Raw genomic sequence first — 22,546 nt, forward strand, 5'->3', positions numbered from 1 at the left:
GTGTATGCAGTGTATGATTAAAGAAAATTAAAAGATTAGGCCACCTTTAACGCACATATCGAAAGAATCGATAGAATTATTGTAGATATAGAGCCCAGAGGCACGAGGTTTCCTAAAATTTACTATACACTTTTTTATATATTTTAAATGTAATACCATGATTATATGTATCTATTAATTAATATCTATAAAAATTTGTTAAGCCCTTTGTACATACTTTAAAAATTCGAAATTATCTAATAATTATGTAAACATTGCAAACACACCTTATCAAATTACGTAGGTAAATTATAAACTTATGTTCACTTACTTTTCCCGCCGCGCGTTCCACTTCATCTTCCGGAACCTTCTTCTTCATACAATTCATAGAACTCCAAAACTTCTTGCCATCGGTTGTCTCGCTCTCTCCTTCCGTATCTTGCTTTGCGCAACAAGAACAGCATGCTTTGCATTTTCCGACCAATCGGGAACAAATGTTTGGTTTTTTTTCTGGTTCGTTTTGATTATCTGTGGTGTTGTCTGGCTGTTTGTCTTCTTTTTGTTGTCTGTGCGCTCTGGCTGGTGGTTTTGGAGTGGTGCTCGTGCTTTGGGGAAATCTGGTTTAGAAATAAAAAGGTTATAATTAGTAATAGAGCTTATTTATAGTTGTAAATTTTTTTATATTTATAAAATTGCGTTTGTGAAACCCTTATGTGATTGTTAAGAGAAATGTGGAGTACTTTATTTATTATTTGTGAAGTAATTTTATAAGAACAATAATTACAAAGTTCCTTGCCGGCTCTACTATAATGTAGAGATTGCTTTCCGAACATAGGTTTAGGTGAATAATAATTTATCGGTATTATGAACTAGACTAGATTATATTAAAAATTAATTCAAAATTATGCATGTCATAATATACCTAATATGCGATCTCGTACAAGCATTTCAGTTTTCATTCATTTTTTAAATCCACTATGCGGTTATACCTTGGTCCTCGTGTTAGAATTTAACTAAACAACATTTTAAATTTTATTTAGTACAAATCAACTTATAAAATAAGAATGGCTAGAATTGTGAACGATAGCATGCGAAATATTTATATATTATTTCTTTTAGTACCTATTTATTGTTTAATTTAAGTAATCCCATACCAATGACGTCGTTGTTCCATGCATGTGATTCATTTATTTTATTTATTCCGTCATAAAAATATAATATGACGTTTATATTTATTTATGATGATTTATTAATTTGGTTTAAAACAACATTGCGAACATAACATGCAATTTCAACAGCGTAACTGTTACCTTAACAATCTCGACTGACCCACGAATCTAAAGAATAAATTGTATTATTATGAGTAAATAACGACATTATACAATATTGTTTATATAAATTGAGGTAAAATATTCAATAGGTACTTGAATAATAATTGTTAAATTTAAAAAAAATATAAACATAATTTATTATAAAAAAATGAAAGAAATTACATATTTTGTTGTCCATCATCGTCACCATAACGCTTAGGCAACAGTTCGTTTGGCAAAATATAAACAGTTCTGTTATGAATCATTTTGGAACATCACAAAAACGTTTCACGAAATGCAGATAATAAATTCAACTGTCATCTGTCAAATGCACAAGACGGTTTCGCGCCATTTTGTAAAGCGACGGTTGTAGCAAGCGGCCGAGGTCGGACTGTAGCATGAACTAATTTCATAAGGGTCGCGGTTGAGCTACAGGCGATTTTTACAATCTGTTAACGTTCGAATAGTTTCATAATAAGGTTAAGGAATTCTATTGTACCTTAAGTTACGCGTATTTTTTAGGTTAGGCTTGTACTTTTTTAATTAATGTGACAGGTTAATGTAATTAAGGAGTTTGGCGCCCAATGTCGGCTAAATATTAAATATTTACGTAAGGCTGTTTTTTATGTAACAATTTAATTTTATGTTCGTGTAAAAGATTCAGAAATAAAACGCGATTTATACCTAGCTTTTAATAGAGTTTATGACGTAAAGAAATAATAAATTGAGTTAATCAAGTTTGAAACTTGCTAAAGTCATTTATATAATTTACTAGCGGTCCGCCCCGGCTTCGCCCGTGGTACATGTTTACGTTTTCTCTACATAAGAACCATCCTCGTACTTCAAGGAATATAATAAAAAAATCGGTTCAGCCGTTCTCGAGTTATGCGCTTACCAACACATTTTGCGATTCATTTTTATATATAAGATATTTAGTTATCTAGAAGACCTATTGCTATTCTTATACATTCCAAATATAGTTTTATTCTTATAAAATCCATGGAATGTTTTCGTAATATGTGACTTGCATTATTTGGCCCAATGTGTCGATTTTTACGCATCGGAAATTAGTATACATACGGGTAATTTAGAGTAAATTGACCTCAAAGATTATCATGAGTCATTTTTTGTCATGAAATTGTTAAATCACGTAGTATAAGGACTAGGTAGTAGCTGTGAGTCAGTGTTTTAGTACGAATATGAAATAATCAAGTTACGTTAAAAACATGTAAGTACCTACCTTATATAATAAGAATGATATTGTGTTCTTAGGAATGTTTCGAGTAATATCGAATACGAAGACACGTCTTACAAACATATTGCTCGCATTTTATTGAATTTTTTGTTCTTGCCTCATTTTTCAGGAAAGAGAAGTAGTGTTTATTTTACATACTATCTTCTGTGGCTTCGAAATATTGGAATCTTGTATAATAAAAAGTTTGGATTATATTTATAGTTCTGGTTGCTTGACTATTGGAATAATTATTGGATACCGATTTTTATTTACATTTTTGTAGCCTATAGTGTTGTTACGAATTAGGCCAACGCAGAACAGTAAGCGACATCTTTGGGGGCATTAAGAAACTTCTCGAATACTTTCTACGATTACAAAAAATGCCCTTAATATACGTCAAAGGTATTAGCATATTGGCGAGTACATTTAACACGCAATGCTTGAGTTTTGCGATCGATATAATGTGTGAAACAACTTGTTTTGCTTTAGTTTTATTTTAGCGCCATCTAGTGGTGACTTTGTAATACTCACGTCAGAAGAAATTAGGACTTTTTTGAAAAAATAAAGTATAATTTTGTTTTGTGTAAGAATCGGTTAGATCGGTTAGATTAATACAGATTTCCTAATAAAATTTTGAGTAAGCGTACCTAAAAGCCTTTTGCCATTATTTTAGGGTATTATCATGATAAAAACTTATTTTAATGTGTTAAATGAATTCAAGGTGGCTAAATGATAGCATAATAACTTATATTGAATTTGTGTACCATCCCCATTTACTTTTTTAGCCCTAACAATGACATTAAATTTACTAAAGTTTGTTTTAAATGATTAAAAAGTTTAACTACGTACCCGCCATTGCTGTGTGCAGATTTATCAGAAAGCTCATCCGCCTTTTTAACATGTATCGTAATTTTATCAGCATGTGTAGACAAATTTGAATTTTGCACTTCCACATCTGGTTCTCCTTTAACTAAAGTTTCGTTAACTTTTTCGATATCACTCTTTATATCTTGTTTCTTTTCACTCACAACTTTCACTAGAGGCTCTATCGTTTCTTTGACATTCGCTTTTTGCAAATCCTTAGGTTCTTCAACTGGTGTTATTATACTATCAACGATTTTTGTAACTTCAGACCGGATTTCTGCAGATGCATCGTCCTTCTGTTTCATTACTTGATCTTTCACTTCTGTTATTTTATCCGAAGCTTCATGTTTTAATTCGTCTACGTCTGTTTTTATTGTATCCTCAACTTTTTGTAAAATATCTTTGTTTTCTCTTACTTTCCCTGCAGATGAGAGTATATTTTCTATAGAGATTTCTGGCTCCTTTAAAATTTCTTCTATTTTCTGTTTAACTCGTTCTAGTTGGGGGTTGTTATATGGAGGATGCAATAATTTCAATTTGACATTATCTTCTGAAAATATTGTTTTCTCGGAATTCTTATGCCTTGGCGGGCGCTTTTCTTCCTTGTCCATTTTAGATTCGACGGTTTCTTTAACTTCAGCTGTGTCTTTTTCCTCTTCTTTTGCAATTAAAGATTCTTTGGAGCTAAGTCTTTCAAACATACCTTTTTCTCGTGCCTTTTCAAGAGCTGATGGCAATTGGTTCGTAACAGTAGCCACTACTTCTAAAGGCTGCGATGTAATGGCAGCTGTTGTCATAGACACTACGTTTTTCTTTGTGAGGATAACCAGTTCACCATTTTCATTTATCATTTTATCATACTGAGTCTCATTATCCTGCGTTGTTACTTCATCCCCATTTTTGTGTTTCACATTGTCTACACTGTCTTTATTTTTGGTAATTTCCTTTTTAGTTTTATCACCACTACGTGCCGCTTTCCCATTACTACTAGTGCCGATTACGTTTATTTTGTTAGTAGATTTCGATTTTTCACTCAAATCTTTTTTACTATTAGCTTTCTTTAGAGGCGGCTTTTCGTTTAAGTTTTTTGTACTTGGAACCCTGGATAAATTTTTTACACTATTTGTTCTACTGACAGGTTTTTTTGGATCAGTTTTAGCGAGTGCAGTTTTATCAGTAGCAGATTTATTTGTGGGTTTTGGAAGGTTAGGTTTACTTGCACTTTTGTTCGCCACACGTTTATCTGGACTTTGATCTCTGCTTGTTGTTCTGCTTGTCTGTCTAGAAGTTAATCTAGACGTCGCAGGTGTGTTTCCAGTTGTTTTAACGGGTTTCTTTTGTATTACAGAAGTCTTTGTAGGTGTTTTAGCCGAGCCGGGTTTAGGGTCATCGATTGGACTTTTACTTGGCGTACCAACTATAGGAGATAACCGTTTGGCATTGATTAATTTATTGGAAGGAGGTGGTCCACTTTTTCCTGGTGATATTGGTGGTTTACCTTTAATAACAGCTGGAGCAATATTTAAGTTCTGAGTACTTTGTATCGCTCTTTTATCATGTATTTGACTGCCAATTCTAATTGTTTCATGAATGCTACTTGTACTGTTTGATATAAATCTTTGATTTTTGTTTAAATTATTGCTTATTGGTTTTCTTGTACTACTTCTGGACGGCGAAACAGAGTTTTGTCGTTTAGGTATTTTCGAATTCTTTGGAGAACCCGTTTTAGATTCTGGTTGTGACCTTGATATTGATCTAACTCTAGATCTGTAAACAGGCTTCGTGCTATCACCATTTAATAACTCTGAACTTCCTCTTACACTTTCAACGCCTAGTATCGCAGAAGGTGAATTCGATCTTGATCTTAAATTAATTTTACTCGGTGAATTACTTCTTGAATTAGTTCTAGAATTAACTGCACTTTTCACTTCACCTTTTTTATCAACCAAACCCATTTCTTTAAGTATCGCAATCTCCTCTTCTTTTCTCTTTTTCTCGGCTTCTGCTACGTGTTTTTCTCTGTTTATCTCACTGATTTCTCTTATTTCTGCCATGTTTTCTTTTAAAAAGTTTCGTGGCGAATGTGGTCGGCTTGGCAAGGGTTGTGGGAGCAGGGTCGCAGTCTGCGCCATCTTTTCCGTCCTCGACGAGGAGTTGGTTCTTCTTCTCGGCGGTGAACAGGCTCTTGAGTTGGCAGCAGAGGTTTTTGGCGTATTGTGCCGTGATGTTTCCTCACGAAAGCCTCGACCTGGGATAAAAAAAGAGCGAACTTAATAAACCGTTGGTGATTCCTTTAGTAGTGGTGATCCTATTCTAGATAGAAGCGTTATAATTTTGAGGTAGTGCTAATTTAAGTACGTATATTTGTAGCTAGCTCTTATAAATTTAGTATGGCTAGCCATAGTTATAAAAGTGACCATTTCACATATTTTATTAATAACAGAAACATCTTAATAACTGTGAGTTTTTCTTTGTGTTGTATGATGTGTATGAACTGATTCTAGAACCACCAGCTTATTATACCTTCGTTCTTAGACCATATACCAAGGAAACATTAAAAAGTAATTACCTTTAAAGGGCGAGACTCTCTCCGGTTTGATCTCAACAGGGAGGGAGCGAGGGCTGGCCGGCCGGGACGTGGGAGGCTCAGCTATTATCGCGAACGATTTCTCTCTTTTCCGCTTTGATGTTGGCACCGTTCTGTAATTGTTGGATATGTATGAGTATACATGTTTATGTAAACATTTAAATGAACTTTAAATATTTTGCTTTAATAATAGTTTATGTTGATGTCGAATATTTTTTATTCACTTAGATAAGCTTTTGAAAAGATGCGTATGTGCTGTGAGTATATTATGGTAATATCTTCCCCGCCATAACATAATATGTAAATATGGTACAATAATTTGAATAAAGTGTTCAAGGATTTCTTATAAAGTGGTAAAGAACGAAACGAAATAAAACTAAGTAAGTTTCTTTCTCCGAATAATAGGAAATATGTAATGTTACGCCGATTTTCGCAGAAACAAATAAAGAAATGGGGTGCTAAATTGCTATATATGCGATTGATTTGTAAGCGGAAAGACACGATTGGAAAGCTATAGGATTTTCAACGTTCATTATGTTATAAAAATGATTAAAACATCATAGGTAATAACTATTCGTGTTATGAAATAGCAACGACAGGACATTTTATTTTCTATTAATTTCACTTAAACAATAGCGGATATGCGTGTTAAATACTTAAATCCTTATTCTTATTTACACGAATATTTAGTATTTGTCGCAATATCTTGCAAGGACGTTGACCAAATTGAGGCCACCAGCCCCAAGCAATCATAACCCACTTCGACCAGCTCAAGGGTGTTTTTATTTTACTATTTATGACTCTGATAATATTTTGGTGTAATTTTAGAGGGTTGTTTTTGATATATTATTCTTATTCCCGTCAGGGGTGTGTGTTTATTGAAGTGAAACTTCTTTAGGCGCGTTGAGAGTAAAATTTCAAGGTCGCTTCATGGCAATAATATGTTAGAAACTGAAGAACTTTTTTATTCATGTTATACTAAAGATGTTGATCTATAGATAGATGTTCAATCATACTAAAAATTCATCGGTATGTATGTATACTTCGGTATCCTGGAAAAGCAGAACAGCTGATTTCAGTAGAATAAACTAAAGAAAATATATATTAACTACGCTCCTGTTGGTCTTAGCTTGATGATATATAGCCTATAGATTTCCTCGATAAATGGGCTATCTAAGACCGACATAATTTTTCAAATCGGACCAGTAGTTCCTGAGATTAGCGTGTCCAAACAAACAAACAAACTCTTCAGCTTTATAATATTAGTATAGATTACTAGGATAGTGTAAGTTACGGGATTATTTTCAAAATTGAAGAACTGTTTTGATTAATGTTATAATAAAGAGATTATTCAGGAAAAGCAGATTTCAGTAGGATAAACTGATGCAAACATAATATTAAATCTATGTTCTTTAAGGTAATCTAATTTTTCTTTTGCTTACTCTGTCATATAGAGTGCATTCATATATTGTTAACTCGATCTTTCTACACTTATTCATAAGTTGTCGTTAAAATAATTACCTTGTAATTGCATATAGGTACTGCATTCATAGTGCGTGAATGTGGTTTCGTGTGTGGTATAAAAAATAGCGTAATATTATGCAGTGTTATGTATGTATTACGCAAAGGATTTTCTTTACTATAAATCACATAGGATTTATTTTTAGGTTTAGAGACATTTATTTTCAAAGAATTTTACAATTCACTTATTTTTATAGGTTAGTATATTTGGTTTATATGTATTGAGATGTGCAGGTGCGATGAAATCATATGTACATTTAAAAAGTATAAAAAGTAAAAGAAAAATGTTTTTACCTACTTTCGACACTTTCAATTGCAGTTTTTTTTTCATATAGAGTAATAAGTGTAGTGGGTTTCTTAATTATTACTTTTTGATCCTACAAGACTGTTTTTAAGATGGAACACATATTTTTTTTTTATCTAGCCAACATACACTCAATACTGTTACAAAAAACCTTGTTAATTTGAAATTTTAATTCGAAATTTTACCTTTATTCGATAAAATCGCTTCAGCTTATGCATTAAAACGTTTCAAGCAACCCACGCGTATCAGGGGAAAGCTTCAGAGCCTTCCATTATCTTTACGACGGTGGTTATACAAAGTATTAACTAGGTAGAGCCCGTGACGTTGCTTGTGACTTTCCTAGAACGTTTAGTATAATAGCTTAGTTAAACGTTTGTCATAACAAGGATATTAATTCTTCTTATACTTCTTATACAATAAAAATGAATCGCAAAATGTGTTGGTAAGCGCATAACTCGAGGACGGCTGAACCGATTTCGATAATTCTTTTTTTATTATATTCCTTGAAGTACGAGGATGGTTCTTATGTAGAGAAAACGTAAATATTATGTACCACGGGCGAAGCCGGGGCGGACCGCTAGTCTATAATATAAAAATGAATCCCAAAATGTGTTGGTAAGCGCATAACTCGAGAACGGCTGAACCGATTTCGATAATTCTTTTTTTATTATATTCCTTGAAGTACGAGGATGGTTCTTATGTAGAGAAAACGTAAATATTATGTACCACGGGCGAAGCTGGGGCGGACCGCTAGTGGTTTATAAAATGCTACTTCATTTGTTTAATATTGTTGCAGGATATTTTATCAGCTCTTCAAAGGTGGATAATGACACTGATGATTATTATTAAAGAAATAATATAAGATACAATAAATAATAATTATGTGCTCAATGTGTTTTAAATAAAAATTGGCCCATAATCTCTAGCATAAATAAATTGCACTATCGATATAAATAAAGCAAAAGGTAATGAAGTGAAATCGTAGAAAACGAAAATCGTATGAAAATAACAATTTAAAACCACAACCACATTACAAAGTTGGTTAAATTGATGCATCGATACTCGATAGAGGATGTGGGGTCAGAAAGCATGAAGTTAAAACCACTGATGTTAAATATAGTTTCTTACCGACTATACCAAAAGGGTTATGTTTTCGGAAGTATTTAGCAATACTTTGATTAAGAAATAATAAATACGCCTAAATACGAAAAAAAAACAGACTTTTCGCATCTTTCATAACAGTATCTATTCACGTGCTATTTATTATTCAGTAGCAGAGGTGTTTTAATAATTATTAATACCCTGGACTGAATTTTATTCCTCATGTGACGTTTGTAAACATTGATTAAAAAACTTCCATAGTACGAAACCTAATTTAAATTGACCAGCATTTATAAGTGGGATAGGAAATATGGGATGAATTTATCAAATCCCATCTTACAAAACACAAGAGGAAGTGCGAATAAAGGTTTCACAATAACTCATAACCCACTGCCTGCAATAACAATATGTGCAATCTTAAGTTATTATATTCGTTCGTTATAGTGTAAGAGCCTGTCTACCATATATCAATGATATTTAAAGTAACAGCGTGGCTGTATAAAAATAATGTCCTGAGTTCGTCCCCGAGATATCAAAAGTACATAGAGATTGAAAAATAATATTCTCACTATTCAGCTGCTACTAAAATCGAACAGTATTTGTGAATATTGTGTACATAAGAATTCATTTGCATTCATTAATATTAACTGCCAATTATGTTGAAGCTGTAAATTGATAGTTGTTGAAATAAACTAAACTAAATACTTACTTATAAAATCTTCTAATATAATAATATTTAAAAAATATTGATTTACTTTTAAAATCACATGAAGCTTTAATTTCTACATTACTATGAAAACTATAAACCATAGCAAATCTTCTCCAGCTCTTACACTATAAGCATGCAAATCAAAAAGTTGCGAAAACGCATTGTTTGTTAGCACGTAGGGGTCCGTGGGTTCTGTTCCCATCTGTGGGACGTCTTCAGTATTAATGTATGACATAGTTTTGTATTGTTATTGTGTATATTATGTCAATTATTATTATGTAATTTACTAGCTGTTCCCCGCGGTTTCACCCGCATTGCTCCGCTCCTGTTGGTCTTAGCGTAGTCTTCCTCGATAAATGGGCTATCTAACACCGAAATAATTTTTCAAATCGGACTTGAGATTCCTGATCTGAGAGTTCCTGAGATTAGTGCGTTCAAACAAACAAACAAACTCTTCAGCTTTATAATATTAGTATAGATGTAAATATAATTGTCTTATATGTAATTGTGTGTTGTATTTAAATATTTTGTACTGGTTTGTGTTTGAGCTCTGAAATTACTTGACCGATCTTGATTAAATTATGTGTAGGTTTCAATTTGATATAAATATAGTTTAATCTTGTTTAAAAGAATTCACATTAAATATGGTAGAACGAATATTGTTTGTACCATGTTTGTACCAATATAAAAATGACAACTGAATCCTTTCTTCTACGTTTTATCATTACTACTGTTTAATGTTTTATTCTCACACTAAACTTCCATCTATCTTTAAAACTCATCCAAATCCATTCAACATTCAAAGAGAACGAGAAACACTTTCATTCAATATCAAATTTAAAGTATAAATGTGTCATTGACCTGAATGTGCATTGCCTTCAGTCAGACAAATGATCGACACCTACAGAGTATGTATTAATTACAATTTGCAATTGTTTGTGGGCGTCCAGTGGCATCTAAAAATATTAGTGATAGATTGGTGATAGATGAAGATTTGATGGATATATCGTACTTGAGGTCCCTGGTTTGAATCATATAATATTTTGAATGCACAATATAATATGTCATATGTATGAATTCGTAATTAATTCGTAATCTAAAAACAAATCCGACGGATTTTGATGCAACGAAGCTCTTAAAAGCTTGTATATTGACAAGCTTTTGCGAGTTTTTGTGCGTATGGTTTGTATATAACACTAGCTGTGCCTAGCGGTTTCACCCGCATTGCTCAGCTCCTGTTGGTCTTAGCGTGATATATCGCCTATAAGCCTTCCTCGATAAATGGGCTATCTAATACCGCAAGAATTTTTCGAATCGGACCAGTAGTTCCTGAGATTAGCACGTTCAAACAAACAAACTCTGCAGCTTTATAATATTAAAATATAGTAGGTAGGTATACATTTCACTGTAGTACCTACCTACTGTTCAGCTTATCTGTTAGTTAAAATGACATATTGTGTGTTCTTTATATAGGCCGATGATGGTCAAAATAATAGAAAATGAGCTATCATTATTTTTATCAGCATCTTTATCTTTATCAGCGAGATGTGAAACAAGCCTTATGAATTCATATTAGACTACAAGCCCGCATAGGACAAAAATATGGGTCAAATGAACCACCAGGGGACATATCTAGAACGAAAGCAGAGCAAAAAATAATAAGATTCATCACTATGCCGTCACTTGTAAGCTGTCCAACTGAGTGCAGATGAGAATTGAAAAGTACAGGTAGACTCGGTAAATTTTGGTCATATATTTTTGTACGGCATTCTTAACCATCGATAGATCCATTAATAAAATATAAATATACATTAATATTAAGAAGCTCGAGGTGGTTTATTATCACCTTGGAAAGTCGGAGTCAGGTGGAATGGACTCCGTTAAATTGATGAACTAATAAAAAAGCTATGAACGAAAAGATGTGAATTATATGCAATCAGTCCATGAATACAGGTAAAGTCACAAGCAAATGCTAGTAATATATACATATTCAAAATGTACAAGTAAAGCGCTTTCAAATGATACCAAACACTGCATATTTATCTTAACTTTATTTTTTTACTCTGTATGTTTTGTCCGCTAGAGGGCGCCACATTAGATTTTGTGAAACCCCATATAGCCTTTAGCTAGCTGGTCGCTGGTTATCCAGTGAACAATTCAGACGCGACGAATGATATGTCATTTGTCGAATTCTGATAAGTAGTTTAGAAGTTATGAGGGAATAGATGAACATACATACATGACCTGTAAACAACCATAACCCTCCTTTTGCTTTGCCGTAGTTGGGTAAAAATATGTTAATGCCGTACTGTATCAAATGGCCATAAAGCACCCTTAAAATTGTAGCTTTCGTCGCTTTCATCAGCCTAAAAGATGTGGTCTGCACAAAAATGTACGGCATCGTTTTTTCCTAATTTATCTATGTTAATACTATTTAAAACAACGGATAAAGTGTAGAAAACTATTATATTTCATTAATCTACGATGTTTAAACTTTAACAAAATTTCTGGTTTTGCATTTCTCTATAACTTTTTTTAGAACGGTTTCTTTTGAACGGCAATACTATACAACAATTGAATTTTACAATATCATGTTAAAAAAAAAGTTCCCGTACAGGGTCAAATGACCTTACAGCTCTTAATATCAAGAATTTTATGAAATTAAGATGATAATTGGTATACATTTAAAAGAACAATTATTTTTTGACGGCATTGCTTTTAATAGTACTTTTGAGTGCTAGATAATGTTTTGGAACCGAAGCCGTACTTAGTCAAATGACCCCCTGGAGTGGGGAAAGAGAGGGGATTGCAACTCTCGATTTTTTCCCCTTGTCCCCATGATTTTTGTACGGCGTTGCGGAATAATGGATTAAAAGCAGTATAGCAATAGTATGACACAGATGCCGTACATGGTCAAATGACCAAATTTACCCCCGGTAACTCTCGGAAATTAAATAAAAATTCCGACTTGGTGGACCACCATTTTTGTACGGCACTGAGCGGTTTCTTATTATTTTTAATGGATCTATCGATGGTTAAGAATGCCGTACAAAAATATATGACCAAAATTTACCGAGTCTACCTGTACTTTTCAATTCTCATCTGCACTCAGTTGGACAGCTTACAAGTGACGGCATAGTGATGAATCTTATTATTTTTTGCTCTGCTATCGTTCTAGATATGTCCCCTGGTGGTTCATTTGACCCATATTTTTGTCCTATGCGGGCTTGTAGTCTATATAGTTTTGCATCGCTATAGTATTTCAAAATATTGTAGCAGTTCTTAAGAGCTTTCCATCCACATATAACATTCATTAATTCATAGATTCATCATTGTATTCGTATAACAATGCGGATTTGTCGAATGTGTTTCATCGCGATACGTGCAGTGGAACGCTCGCGCTGGGGAGAGGCGTGAATAGTCAAATTTAACACATTCGAAGGTGGTAGAAATAGAAGCTTGTATTCAAATGTATATTTCAATATTCGTCTCAAATATTTTGGAAGAGTTTGTTTGGTTGGATTGATCGCGGTAATCTCAGAAACTAACGGGTCTGATTTGAAAGATTGTTTCATATGCGGGTAAAACCGCGGGTAGCTAATATGTTATATCAAACGCAGGTTGATTTCAATAACAGATTTGATTCATATTCAATTTATTTTTGAAATGTTTACAGTTTTAATTATGCCATACGTAAAGAATCCTATAACAAACAAAATATTTATTTAAAAATGGTACCTAATAGTTTTTTTCTAATCAGATCTTGTATTACATAGAGTTATATTTCCCTATTGCATTATTTTAATAAATCTTACATAATAACCAAATATTAGTTAACGAAACGTAACGCAAACGCTTTCTAACCGCTATAATTGCACAAAAACATTCTCTGTTCCGATTTTGCTTATCTATTCCCACACTTGTAGATTTATCAAAATAGATTCAAAAGATTTTGTTCTTTAATTATACTAAAAATAACTTTATATATACACTAGTTACAGAAAATATTACGGGTGTAGGTTACATAATACATAGGCGTAGGAAGGCCTTATTGCTAATAGGCAGTCTCTTTCAGGCAACCTAGATGTTATGCAAAAATTTGAACTAGTTAGGAGAATAATCAGAATGATTAATTATCATTAAAATAATTTCGTTCTTATGTTTGAAGAATAGGCGACGTTCTTGGTGTTATTTCCTGTGTTACATGAATAATTCTGTATTTAAATTACTTACCTATTTACCTGATTTTTTATACCTAGTCACAGAATACATAATAGTAGCTAAACGCTAGTTTAAATATTTGAATTTTGCAGGTATTTAAGGATTATTAGTTTTATAAGACACTAGCAAACCGGGCGAACTCCGTTTCGCCACCAGAGACACCTTTTCTTTGCTATAAACCTCACGGAGTCCGAGACCTTTCCAACGAATGCAAAACCGTGGAAATCGGTTGGTGCGTTCTGGAGTTGTAGCGTCAGGAAGGAAAACCCGACTTATTTTTATATAGTAGATGATAGTTTCTAATATATATTTGTACTCTTGTATAAAATCTATGTCAATAGATATTAATAATTTTATTGTATGTGTGTTACTGACCCGTGCGGTTGCGGTTTCGGGTTCGATTCTCGGCCGAGACATATTCGTGGCGGGTCAATGATTTTTAGATTTATATTATATATTTGTAATAAGTGGGTTTTATCCGTATGTAAATCTGTAAGGCATTGAATATTCAATATTATACGATAAATTTACATAAATACCACTAATATTATAAATGCGAAAGTTTTTAAGTATGTATGTATGTTTGTTATGCGTGAAAAATCACTCGAAAACCACTGAACGGATTTTGATGGTACTCGGAAGTTATGTCGCTTGTACGGGTTCGTCTGCGAGTGGAACCTCGCGGCACAGCTAGTAACTATATCATAAATTATTTATTTTATTTAATAATAAAGAATTTTATTTAGCATTTCTATTTCAATATTGTAATATTTATGTGTTTTCACTTGGAACTTTTGCTAAGCGTTTAAAAATTGTATGCTATTAATCTCATGTAGGTAGAGCCATTTTCTGCTTGTTTCTTAAACAATAATTACGGAGATAATTACACATAGACAAACAATTATATTATCTGTGACATAGAGTAAGTATATTTAATTACAATTCAACACAAACAAGGCCGGTGAGCGTTTTTTATTAGTTTTTACAAATGTACATCTAATAAAATGAAGCTCTTATATATTTCCTAATACTTACATCCGTTGAAATATAAATGATAACATTATTTTATTATTAAAATGGATATTTTCTTCACATTCATTCACATACCTACTAGCTGTGCCCCGCAGTTTCACCTCGAGAAATGGGCTATCTGACACCGAAATAATTTTTCAAATCGGACCAGTAGTTCCTGAGATTAGCGCGTTCAAACAAACAAAGGAACTCTTCAGTTTTATAATATTAGTATAGATTTACGTTTTATTGAAAAAAGTATCACTTTATTTCCACTGTAAAATCTTCATTCTCGTTAATTTTGAATCGGTTCAAACCGCATTCAGTTGTCTCTACAACACGCGAAGGACAAACCCGGGCGGAACCATTAGTGCTAATTATAACACAAGTGATTACTTCTTAATTAAATTAAACATCTGTATGGAAAAAAAATGATGTAGGTAGGTTTGTGTCTATTCTTGAGTTGTATATCTTGTCCAGAGACAAGATATATCAAGATATATCTCACGAACTACTGCTCCGATTTGAAAAATTATTTCGGTGTTAGATAGCCCATTTATCGAGTTAAAACTGCGGGGCAAAGCTAGTACTTCTCATTAATAAAGCAGACTTCTCATTAATAAATTTAATTTTAATCATAATATTTAAAAAATGGTAAACGATATGATTTTATACGCAAACAAGGCACTGTAAAAGTTACAGAAGTATCAATCAATTTAATTCAATTCGATTAAACTTTATCTACTTATATAAAATTATATTTAGATATAGGTGTAGGACCTATATACGTATTTTTGTAAGAATATCTCAATATAGGTATGCTACCAGCGAATATCTTCTAAATCCCTTAGTTTAATACTGAACATTTTACGTCCCTTATTATAGTTTTAATTCCTATAACTATTTACCGTCATGCCCAAATCCATCCTTACTTAAATGACTAAATTCACACTTATAAACGCTGACTGTAATGTTTTTCTGTTTTTCTCAAGTCGTGGCTGGCTAGTCCGTCACACGGTGTGCACATACAACCTTGCAACACGCTTCGATTGACAAGAATTAAATAGCAATAAGTGTTGACTATTTAGATTGCTACTGCTATTTATTTTTACTTTAGCTATTTGTAGTTCGAATAGAAATAGATTAATATAGAAGGATATATTATAAAGAATAAAATATAAATTTATCTGTCCATTTCTTGGTAGGTACATTACATGCATATATAGTATATACACATTCCGAGATATAACCTATTTTATAAGCTAATACCTAGGTATAAGTACCTATATTATTTTCTGGCCTATCTGTGGCTTCTCTAAAAAATGATAGATTAGATTTTCCTGTAAAAAAGTGGTAGATGTTTTATGTGTTTATAAGAACTATTAGATTGTTTTTGTCTTATACACTGTAGGCAAATTTTTGTTCATACATCTATTTCGCACACAATATGGAAAGAAATCAGTAACTAATATATTTCATACATAAATTCCTATAAAACAACTTATTAGTTACATTAAATTGATTACACTTAGTGGAAAAAATTATACTTACCACTAGAATTGTAGTTTTCATATTAATAATATGTATTAACAGAATGAAAAAAATATCTCATTCTATAAGTAAAAAATACTATCAAGGCCTCTATAAAAACACTTTTTTACTGAACCTTGCTTTTTGTGGACTATTTAATGAATCATTTGAATTGTTTTGTATTCTTTACAACCTTCCGTTTTCCGCTAGTAAGACGATATTTATTTATTTTATTTATTTCTCGTAAACAAATAAGAGCATCCTAACTAAATCCTACTAAAAATACCTTTGTTTTAAGGACATTTAACAAAAGATATATCTGAATAAATAAGCCTATAATATTATTTTATCGTGTAACAATCAGACAAAAACACATAAAACAGTTTTTAACAGTAAAAATAATTATATGTACAAGATAACACAGCTACATATTTTGAAATGACAAACAGATAGATATAAAGATAATTGCTAAGAAAAGTGGTTATAATGTGTGCATGTAAACGTTAGAATAGGTCAATGTTTTGTATAAATTAAGAAAAGTTAAATACGAAATAAAATCGCGTACTCGTGGTTCCGTAGAATATTTATATTATATAATATACGTAACATAATCTCATCTTACATATCCTTAGCTATGAATTAATTACTTACGTCTTACACTAATTCCACTAGGTACTAGTGGAATCGAGACCTCCCACTTTTTTAAAGTCAGTTTAAAATAATATTTTAAGAAATAAAGTAGTCTATAGGAAGTCTGATATATGAAGATAGATTAGAAATGATTAATGTCTATTTTGGTCTAAGATCCCACAGTAGGATTAGCGCGTTCATCGAATTATTGTTATAACCAAAATTTTATGTATATATTTAATTAGGAGGAAATAAAATATTGACTAGGTTGCCGGTCAAATTTGGCCGAAATCAACGCACTAATCCTGCTGTTCGATCTCCTACTATTTATTCATGAAAAAATAAACGTTTTCTACCGTCAAGATAATTTTAAATGTATGTCTTTGTGATCCCCAAAACAACAGATCCTTTTAGGATTTTGCACTCAACACCAGTTGCTTTAAAAGGTGTTACACCCACAGTGTCAATTTTAAAATGTCAATTTATTTTATGTGTTTATATATGTATTTACAATAAATATGGCTCATTGTTAGTGGTTAAGGTAAAGCAATGCAATTTGGTAAAATATGTATGCACGTAAATATATATATGTATTGTATTCTTGGCAGGTAATATAATAATTATGGAAAAGAAAGATAAAAAAAGGGATATGAAAATAGAGATATATCGGAATTAGGGGTAATAATCAATAATGTATTTTTTTATATTATATAGGTACAAAAATTAGAAATTTTATGACTATGTTAACAATATCAAAAATTAAGCTGAAACAATGAAATTGAGTTCCATTATTAATTCGATTTTAATTGGAAAATCGTTCTTTAAAGCACTATACATTAATTTTAAATAATACATAACACAAAAATAATTTCTATGACAATCAAATCATTTGAATTGTAAATTTAGTAAGTACCTAAAAAATATTTATAGGTATTGCAGTAAAATTAAGTAACTAACGTTATTTTAAGATTTCCTGTAAGTTGTCACCTTTAAACAGTAAATTTTAAGTCTATTAAATAAAATGTGATAAGATATTAATAAAATGAGTGGAAGCCCGTGTACTTTTGTTTAAATGGGTTACTATCTTTGCCACACGGTTTCACCCGCATTGCTCCGCTCCTGTTAGTCAGGGTTGGCCTATAACCTTCCTCGATAAAATAATGGGCTATCTAACACCGAAATAATTTTTAAAATCGGACCAGTATTTCCTGAGATTACCGCGTTCATACAAACAAACTCTTCAGCTTTATATATTAGTATAGATTTTATGAGGTACTTAGATGTACATCGCATATATCATAGTCAAGAAACTGTTAGAAAAAAAAATAACAACAATTAAGACTTTTTTCAGACAACAAATTTAACATAACAATTAGCAAATTAAAATATAAACATGAACATCGTAATTTAAAATCATGTTACATGCATTTAAAGATGGCTTCGTTCAACAAAATTCTTTGTGTCATGCGTAAAACATTAATTATGTATGTGGGTTCGTTAAAACGAATTAATCGCCTTAACAGGGAAAGTTTGCAAAAATAACACATTTATAACGGTTTTAAAACTTGATTTATAAAGTAATAATTGGAGACGATTAGTGGTATTAGTCACAGTAAGCACACGTTGGAATATTAAAAATATTTATTTTAGTGTTAAAATAATAAAAAAGTCAGTCGTTTTTCATTAATATCAATGTTTGTTAGATAGCAAATACTACGTACAATTTCAAATTGCTCTTCACAATCACAAAAATATTTATACCCTAGGAGGTTTAGTTTGAAAAGTGTTCAACTATCACTACGCATAACCTTATCGAAATCGAAAATCGAATCACATTTTTAACCATCAAAGTATTCTTCGACACAAACATACAAAACACTTTTCTTATCACAAAATAGTATAAAACAAAGTCAGTGTCGCTATCTGTCCGTGTATGCTACGCAACGGATTTTTATGCAGTTTTTTTAATACATAGAGTGATTCAAGAGGAAGGTTGTAGTATATAATTTATTAGGTGTTATGCAAAGCGGGAGAAGTCGCGCGCGGAAAACTAGTAACTCTACATTATATTATTGACTCTATTTTACTTTCAATATGTCTTAGTTTATGAATATCTTTATAACTGATCGATTTTATTATTTGTTTGTCACCTACTTAAGTATCAAATAATGGTCGGAAACAACAATTTTATAATAGAATTGTTATAAGATCGATCTATTGTATATTTATTACATAACGTTAACAAAAAGCGAGCTGTCGAAATAATTACAATAATGCAAGATTACATTAGTGAAATGTTGAGAAATTACATTCAACCCAATTAATTATGTGTTGCTGGGTTAGCCTCGATTCACGGTACAGTGCGTTTTTGCCAAAAAATACTGTAAAATAAAGTAATGACATATATTGATATGCAACTTCTAGAGATTATATCTTTAAAATAGAGCGTGTGTGCCGAGCACACGTGTCAGACGTGAAACTTCTTTGGTAAGATTAAAAGTTACCACAATCGTCGCCTAACTCCATGACGAGACGGTGAAATTTTACTCTCAACGGGCCTTAAGAATTTTCATCTCAAAAATACCTAAATAAGCTGTATATGTGACTTGGTTCAAATGGGAGTTTTTCCAAGAAAACTTTTGAAAATTTTCTTTTAAGCCTTTTCTTTCTTCTAGTTAAAGACTCAATAAAATCGGTTCAGCCGTTCTAGAGAATAGCCCGAACAAACAGAAGGTTATATAAATATAAAAAAGAGCTCTTATTATGCTTGCTTTTGACCTTGTTTTTTGTTTTATTTAACTTATAGACAATTATAGATAAAACCTATTGAATGGCTGAACTGATTACGAATAACTTCTAGCGAATTGAAAACAATATTTCACATGTTTAAGACGAACATTATAAAAACAAACAACTACTTTATATTTGAATTATTACTGGTTAATTATTATAAACTTGTTTTAAAATTACGCAAATTAAATGCTGTTATAATTTTTTAGTTTACGGATGCGTTACTAAAATTTGACAGACAACTTTAAAGTAAATTAAGTGGTTTTTGCCATATCACAGTAACCTTGAATATAGCTCGGAGTTTTTGTAAATTTCAAGACTGTTGACCTTAAAGGTGAAGATTTTTGGGGTTTTCTTTAAAATTTGTACTTATCTAAATTTTGTATAGATTTCAGGCCTATAGCATTCAGGGATCACGTTAAAATCCAAGCATGAAATAATATTTGAAATCGATTCAGTAGGTCTTGAAGTTAGCGCGTTTTGATAAACAGACAAACTAAAAAACATAAAACATACAAACTTTTCAGCTTTATGTCAATAAAAAAGTAGATCTTTGGAATACCTACTGCTACGCCTGTTGAGGCCAGAATCCTGGCCAAGTGCAGGTTGTCATTAATATGTGTTATATTATGATTTATTATACATATTGTAATATAGTACAATATGTTATCAAAAATTTTATTTAAATGTTATTGCACGCTCGAACTCATTTTAATTAAAACTTTTTATACATGTGAACCAATTAATATGCTAATTTAAAAGTACTTTAAAAGAAGTATAGTTACATTTATAAATGGTCTATTTTGTTTGCTCTCAAGGTAAAGTTTCTTCATTATTTCAGTCGTAAAGTTTCATAAACTAATTCTCTTATCTTCTTTGATTTTATTAAAGCAAGCAGTAAACATTTGCGAAAAAATAATTTTAATGTGTTTTTTTTGTAAATAGTAATATTATATTTTTCTTATTATAATGGTTTGTTAGCAATGGTTTATATTAAGAAAATATGTAAGTTTCCTCTTCATTGCAATTAACATAATATTATTTCTCTTAGGGCCGATTTTTCAATCCTTGGATAAAACTTTTTCGTCGAATAATGTATAAAACTACCATTTTAAAAACGTATTCTAATTGCCCGTATTTGACAGTTTACGTGACATTTTAATATTATCGTGTAATACTTTATAGGAGGATAAGTTTTATCCAAGGATTGAAAAATCGGCCCGAGCTCGATGTAGAGTATTTTAATTAAATTCACTTTTATTGCATATGAGATATCTACCGTTATCGTTTATCTAGTAATCTTATAAATAAATATTTAAGAAAGGATATTTAATATAAAAAAAATGATTTATGTCGAATATAAAATTTAATTGCACTTATTCATAACTTAGGTAATTTATTTGACTCTCCTATTGACATTAAAAATGTGTGATGTATGATGCTATAGGATGGATGATATTTGTGAATCCATTATTGGAGGAAGTTCAATAGATTTCGTTAAAAAGTAAGGTCTGGAAAACCGCAAATATTTTTTCTACTTGTGTGTTGATGAAACTATTTTAACTATAAAAGTAAAATTGCAAGTTGCACGTTTCATATTTCAAACAGTAATAAAATTTACAATTATGTGATGATTAGCATTTTAATGTCGCAGACGTTCTAATCTTCCTTTATCTTTCTTTTTATCAGAAACTGTTTATCTATTACAATAGAGTAAAAGCTACTCACGGCAAAGAAGTAGGCTCGCTCACATCCCGGGAAATAACTTGGAAAGCATCACCAACACTGACTTTAACAGTCGCCGAATTGGGCGCACTTTTCACCTCAAAATTCCGATTGGACAGGTCGAAATACCTGTCCTGCGCATGCACTAGCTGAGTCACAGTGAACGACGAGTCGATTTTCGGCCCGAAAAGATCGTCTTTGTCGATCGAATCGATTGTTATGTCCAATATGGGATCGCTGGCTCGGAGCGAGCGTTCCGTAGCGAATGCGTACGGCGTGTTCGCTAGCTCCTCTTCGAGGCTGTTGTAGCGGCTTCTGAAGAGAGAGTGGGATTCCCCCTCCGCGTATTTCGCGCCGAAGAGGTCGTATTTGCCGAAACGGTGGTTGATTGTGTCGAATTTGGGGTCGGTTATGTCCTTATCTGGGGTGTGCGCGGGCGACATGTCGATGTGCAGGATGCCGTGCTCGTCTGTGTATTTCAGCTTCAGGGCCATTGTCCGTCTGCAATTGAGATGTTTAGTTTATTAATTATGTTTTATTTAATGTTATTAATAGGGCAATAGTAATCGTATGTAATGAAATATATTTTTTTTATTGTTAATAAAACCACTTGATAAGAACCCATACAACAATTTTCATATGTAGAAAAGGTCGACGCATATAACTCAATACTAAAATTAATAGTAAACATTAGAACCTCCTCCTTTTTGTAATCGGTAGATAGTAGGTATTAGAAAGAAAAGAAAGAAAGAAAGAAAATCATTTTTATTAGGTACACCACATAGAACATAAATATAACAAAATTTAAAAAAAGAAATAACACGTAAAAAAATAAAGACTAATGAACAAAAATAATTAAACTAAAACACGATAAGAAATTAGTGTGGCGACCTAAATGGTGAGGCCCTCAGCATATGTCATGTCGACATGGTCGGCATAACGCTGGTTTTCAGTGCCCCCCACAACACAAACAGGGCAGAAGCCCAAAGTGTCCCCTAACCGTGACTGTTGCTAAAAATATACAAAAAAA

At 31.9% G+C, this 22,546-nt stretch overlaps 1 protein-coding gene across 1 annotated transcript in view; it reads right to left on the bottom strand.

Annotated features, from left to right (window-relative positions):
* Positions 1-22,011, bottom strand: part of stum (mechanosensory transduction mediator stumble) — a 28,927-nt gene extending 6,916 nt beyond the window's left edge. The window contains exons 1-4 of the mRNA XM_089711743.1: positions 21,520-22,011; positions 5,957-6,087; positions 3,373-5,635; positions 311-596 (exon numbers count right to left, since the gene is read on the bottom strand). Of these exons, the coding sequence (XP_089567869.1) occupies positions 311-596; positions 3,373-5,635; positions 5,957-6,087; positions 21,520-22,010 (3,171 nt within the window). The 5' untranslated portion in view covers position 22,011. The remainder of the gene's footprint in view (positions 1-310; positions 597-3,372; positions 5,636-5,956; positions 6,088-21,519) is intronic.
* Positions 22,012-22,546: the final 535 nt, after the last annotated feature.

The sequence above is a fragment of the Colias philodice genome, chromosome 27, assembly GCF_061535455.1.
Source record: "Colias philodice isolate Cphi_HAF_F1 chromosome 27, ilColPhil1 Martin Lab GWU primary, whole genome shotgun sequence".
In the NCBI taxonomy this organism is placed as follows: Eukaryota; Metazoa; Arthropoda; class Insecta; order Lepidoptera; family Pieridae; genus Colias; species Colias philodice.